Here is a 5,778-nt window from a genome sequence, read left to right as displayed (position 1 = left end):
CGAGGCTGCCACGTTGGAGCGCTGAGCGCCGGGGACGCGGAGGTGAGCCGGGATGGGCGAAATTCTCCGCTTCCCTCCGCTTTTCTTTCCCTTCTTGCGGGTGCCGCTCCCGCTGGCCGCGCGGGGTGTTCGCCCAGGGTGGTGCAATAAGACGCCAGAACGAGCTGCTTGTCGGCAAGGGTTTTCTTGGGGGTGGTTTGTTTCCTGGGTTAAGCAGAGAGGTGCTGCTCGGATGCTGCTAGAAGAGGGTTTTGCAGAGCGGTCGAAGCTTTGCCCACGTTTTCCTGCGTTATGGGTTTGTTCGGTAATCATTAGCTTCCTCCCATCAGCTTCCTCGGTGTGTCGGTGTTACTCTGCCAACAGGGAGTTATTCCTCCCTTTCCCCCCCCGGCTGTGCTCTGGAGGGGATGGCTTAGGTGTCTGTCGGTGGGATATTGTCCTGGTTTTGGCTGAGATGTGTTCGTTTTCAGGGAAACAATTGGCTGCGTCTGCCAAGTTCTGCTGCAGCTGCTGAATCCGTGGCAGTGCAGTCTCACCATGCTCCATTTCAGCATCACCTTTCTTGGTCTTGTTTTGTAGCAAAATGAAGCTGAAGGAGATAGACCGTACTGCCATGCAGGCATGGAGCCCTGCCCAGCAGCACCCCATTTACCTGGCCACAGGTGAGTTTTTGGGAAGCATGTTCTAGCAGGCCTTGGGTGACTGCCATGAAGTCACCGTGATTGAAAGTTGTAGGAGTTTCTTTGTGTCCTGGAGGCTGTTGTGGTGTCTTCAGTGGAGCTCTCCATTTGTGCAGTGCATTAAGTCATGCTTTGTATTCTGCACGTGACAGCAAGCATCCTCCTCTTTCTGCCAGGGGAAGGTGACAGCTATGCTAACCACTAGTCCTTTGTGGCTTGTTTGTAATTTGGATCATTTTCTGTGCATCATCCCAAATCTTGTGGAGGTCTTATTGGTTAAGAAACACCCAAAGGGGGAACCATGGAGAGGAGGGTTATGTAGAACCACATCTAACTAACAGAAACCTGGCTCTATCTCAGGGTCCTTTTTGCAAGGATGATGTTTTTATGCCTCTCCTTGTGCTGCATTTGCAGTTACTGTTTCATGTATTGTGGCTTTCTCACTGCTAGCTGTGCTTCTTTGCAGGTACATCAGCTCAGCAGCTTGATGCAACCTTCAGTACAAGTGCTTCTCTAGAAATATTTGAGCTGGACTTATCAGACCCTTCACTGGATATGAAGACCTGTGCCACATTCTCCTCCTCCCACAGGTAGGCAGTGTTGTAAGGGAAAAGTGATGTCTGTGGAGCTGTTGTACTTCATGCGGTTTCTCTGCATTTGGTGAGGAGAGCAGCAGAAGTTCAGTGCTGAAATATGAAGAAAATGTGAAATTGTGAAAATGCAGTGGCAACTTTTCACACTGCCCCATCCTGTTTGCATTTTGATGCTTCAGGGAGATTCCTGTAACATAACTAAATCAGGTTGTGGTGTGTGTGTTCCCACAGCTGGGAAGCAAAGTTTCTGACTGTACAACTCCACTTAGCTCTTAGTTCCTTACCATGTGCTATCCAGAGAAATACTCTTAGCATCAAAACATTCAATTTCCATCTCAGTAGCTCTTGTAGTGGCTCTCTATGGCAGGTGGTCCAAGGGCTACTGCTCATTGTGGGTGAGTGAAACAGCAACAGTTTCTGCTTAATGTCCTATGGGCAAAGCTGATATCAGCATGTCCTACTGACCTGCTCAGAGTAGGATGAGGTGTTTGATCTTTTAGAACTTTACTATTCTACCTTATTTTAGCTGTGACTGAGATTTTCCAAGGCTTGCCATTTGCTTACTGAACTTCAAAAAATACCTCCTGATAGCCAGCAGTGCTCCTTTGAAAGTACCTCCCTTGAGCAGCACCACAAGAACTTGACTTTGCCCCAGAAAATGCATCACAAAGGAGGTCGAGGGTTGTTTGTTTGTTTTGATTCACGATAAGCTATCTGTGTACAGGAGGCTTTATTTTGGTTTACAGCAAATTCAAATGTCCAGGTGATTAGACCCACAAAAGATAAATCTTGCAGTAAGTTTCCTGAATTGCCCTTCAAGGAAAGTTTTGCACTGCTTTTGTAGAACTTTATCTTGGAAAGTGCAAAGGGCAAGAGGAAAGTAACTGCACAGCTAACTCTTAGTTTTGTTCCTCACTTTCCTGCTTTCATTTTGGATTATCTTAAATCGTGTTCAGTCTTGCTGGTGGTGCTTGGACAAATCTGTCAGTCCCTCCATTTCTCATAAGCTTTCCTGATTAGGTGCAGAAGTATAAAAATCATACCCAGGGAATGGGTCTGTGTGATATTGCAGACCAGTTTCAGTTTGTAGCATCACTCTTCAGTGAGCCCCTGCTGTGATCTGAACACCAGGAGACTGAGCACTTGGCTCTTAGTGTTTCCCACCCAGCACATGCTCTTTGTGTAGCTTTCTGCAGTATGTGTTTTGTCATGCTGAAGTTGCTATGATTTCAAGAAATTACTTGAAGACTGCCCAGACAAAACAAAGAGAGAATAATGCTGAAGTAGCTCCTTGCCATATTCCAGTCACTGTGGCTTTGTTTGCTGCTTGCATAAGAGCTGATACATGACTGTGTCATTTTACATAGAAGGAATTCATTCTTTGCATGGCTAAATGCACAGGAATGCTGTTTGGCTTATGCAGCAAGTTTATTGAGTTGCAGGAAATTTGGGTGTTTACAGATGGACACAGTGGTGTGAAAACACCTGATTCTGGAAGTATGCTTAATTCCTCATTATTTAGCTAGAAACATAGATTGTAGTCCAAGAGACCTATCTGTGATGTGTGTAAGCCACTTGCTGAGGCAGATGAAACACTTGCACATCCAAAAGCACAGATGTGGAAAAGGATGTGGAATTTTTCTAGTTGTACCTATTTCTTCTCTTGTATGAAGCTGCTCACAAACAGCATAGGTTTACCCCCAGGCTACAGTTAGATGGGCTTACAGTCCTAACTTTGATTACTCCTATTGTTTTGCAAAGGTGAGATCAAAATCAGGTGCAGTTGGCACTTACCTGATTTTACAGCCAGCAGGTTAGAGATGTTATCAGTTTCCAGGTTATTGGTTGTGCATGTTGTGTCTTGTTAATGAGCAGAACTGGGACAGTCTTAGGGCTTGTAAGTACAGAGACTCATCCTTAAGGAGAAGTGCAGACAGTGCTTTTCTCTGGTATGTGTGTTTGCTGCAGTCTGGAGGCTTGGGGTGCATCAGCATTGGGGAGTGCTGGATAATTACAGACTCTGGGGACCTCTGTGTCTTACAGGTACCACAAGCTAATCTGGGGCCCACACAGCATGACCTCAGCTGAGAGAGTCTCTGGAGTCCTGATTGCTGGGGGAGAAAATGGAAGTGTCATTCTGTATGACCCAGCCAAAATCATAGATGGAGACACCGAAGTAATAATTGCCCAGAAAGACAAGCACACAGGGCCTGTAAGAGCACTCGATGTCAACATGTTCCAGGTTGGTTTTCTGTTGTTTTTCATGGCATACTATCCTAGGTGAGTGGCCTATCTTAAATTGTAACCTAAAATGTTTCTATTGCTTCCCCTACCCTGAAAAGCATGAATTAAATTTGGTGTTTGTGTGTCTGTTGGTATTTAATAGGACAAACCTATCCTGTCCTGCGTTTCAGGATGGGGAATGAAAGTGCTTAAGGTGTCTGCTTCACTCCTTCCTCTTGTCAGTTCACATGTCAATTTTGTGGATCTTTCAGCTCAGCCTATGTGTAAAATAGAGGTGTTTTCAGCCAGTCTCCTTTTCTTTAGCCGTGTGCAAGTATTGTTCCCATCACACAGGAAGTATTTACATGCTCTCACTCATGTTTCTGGGAAAATCTGATTTCAGGTATCTCCTCTGGGGATCAGGTAGGATCCCTCCTCATGGCCTCTAAGTATTGTTGCTTGGAAAGAGGAGACAGTAAGGAAAGACAGCCACGTGGCCTCTTTAGCAGAAGAGCTCTCAAAACCAACAAGCTTTCCCACATCCCTAATGAACATTTACTCCCCTCTAGGTGCAGTGTGTTGGTTTCTCCTTGTCCCCAGCAGCTGTGCAAGAATTCAGTTCCTAAATACCACTTCTGTCCCTGCACACTTGCTTTCAGCAGAGCTGCCCTGTGTTCATTGTGACCTCTCTGAATCACAACCTTTCTCTTCCTGCCTGCTGTGAAGTCTGGACTTGCTTGTCATCAGCTATGGGATGTGATCAAAGGGTGCTTGGTGCCCTTGGCTCATGTCACCCTGCCTGGACTTTTGCATCCCAGGTGCAGGATCACTCACTGTGGCTGTGTGCCAGGGGCACAAATGCCATGCTCTGTCTGGAGCAAAGCTCTGTGGTGCAGCACAAGTGTCACTACTTTCCCCTCACCTGTTTGTGGCTGTGCCCTTGCAGCCTCTTCATGAGTGTTTGCTGTGCAGTGAAGGAGCACTCCACAAACCAGCAGCTCCAGTCTTAGCATGCCAGTCTAGTGTAGTGTGTGGATGTTTTTAATTAACTCAATCTTACCTGCAATCTCAGAAAAACTTGTGCTTTTTTTTCCCCTAAGCTGCTCTGTGTGAGCCAAAAGCTATATCCTGAGCTGACAGGGGAAATGGACAGAGTCCTGCAGATCTGATGCCTCCCAGCAGCTAAGACTGTGAAAGCTGATGCTGAAAATACTCTTAATGTCTATTACTGTGTCTTACAGACTAATCTGGTGGCTTCTGGTGCTAATGAGTCTGAAATCTATATCTGGGACTTGAACAACTTTGCTACACCAATGACACCAGGAGTGAAGACACAGGTACCAGATTTGTATTTATTAAATTCTGCAGAGCAGACTGATGAAAAATATGCCTGTCAATGCCAGTTTTAAAGCTGACTCAAGGGGGATGGGCGGGGAAGCCTCTTGAAGTCTAACTTTAGTAGTTAATTGTATCTAGCAATGAGCTACATTTTTGGCAAGGTTAGATACATTCCTTAAGGGGTGGTACTTTAGCAAAATAAAAATACTTTCCTGCATGTTGATCTCCAGTGACTTTCCTGAAGGCCAACAAAAATAGGATTTCTGTTAGTACTGAATGTTTGTAACATGCTTATTAGACTGTGGGGTTTGGGATATTTGTCTTGAAGGTACATGTACAGGACAACAGGAGGAAGATAGAAACTAACTGCTGAGCAGTCAGACCATGAGGCAGTAGGTTTTGCAGCTCCCTTCTTGGGTTTCAGGGAGGGGTTTAATTGCTATACTCATAGTTGTGTCTCTGAAAGATCTCTGGGGAAAAGCAATAGTCTTTTGTGCTTTGTGCCTTGTGAAGGAAATAGAAGAATGGGAGGAAGTGGTTTCAGTATGCTTCTGTAGCTGTTACAAAATTGCACCAGAAGTTAGTGGTTACTGGAAAATCTGTTTATTACTGCATGGTAATTTGGAGACAAGAAAGTGAGCAAACAGGGTGAAAAGTAATCTTCAGATAAATAATTTTGTTTTAGACTTTATGGATTTTGATACTGTGTTTAGTCCAAGTCATTTATTAACACAGGCATTTGGGAGGATGCTCACCTTAAAGATCCCTGGAGAAGACTTTTATATTTTTTTATGTCTGATAGTAATTTTCATAGAATCATTGAATTTTAGTAGTTGGAATGGACCTTACAGATCATCTAGTCCCAACCTCCTGCCCTGGGCAGGGACACCTCCCACCAGAGCAGGTTGCTCAAGGCTCATCCAACCTGGCTGTGAACACTGCCA

At 45.1% G+C, this 5,778-nt stretch overlaps 1 protein-coding gene across 4 annotated transcripts in view; it reads left to right on the top strand.

The window, feature by feature from the left end:
• Window positions 1-583: 583 nt before the first annotated feature.
• The window catches only part of SEC31A (SEC31 homolog A (S. cerevisiae)), a 42,755-nt gene continuing 37,560 nt past the window's right edge, over window positions 584-5,778 (top strand). For all 4 annotated transcript variants that reach the window (XM_009083005.1, XM_009083004.1, XM_009083003.1 and 1 more), the window contains exons 1-4: window positions 584-662; window positions 1,147-1,270; window positions 3,317-3,515; window positions 4,738-4,833. In XM_009083005.1, coding sequence (XP_009081253.1) covers window positions 584-662; window positions 1,147-1,270; window positions 3,317-3,515; window positions 4,738-4,833 — 498 coding nt within the window. The remainder of the gene's footprint in view (window positions 663-1,146; window positions 1,271-3,316; window positions 3,516-4,737; window positions 4,834-5,778) is intronic.

The sequence above is a fragment of the Acanthisitta chloris genome, unplaced genomic scaffold (assembly GCF_000695815.1).
Source record: "Acanthisitta chloris isolate BGI_N310 unplaced genomic scaffold, ASM69581v1 scaffold15209, whole genome shotgun sequence".
Taxonomy (NCBI): domain Eukaryota; kingdom Metazoa; phylum Chordata; class Aves; order Passeriformes; family Acanthisittidae; genus Acanthisitta; species Acanthisitta chloris.
This window is presented reverse-complemented; position numbering and strand designations above follow the sequence as displayed.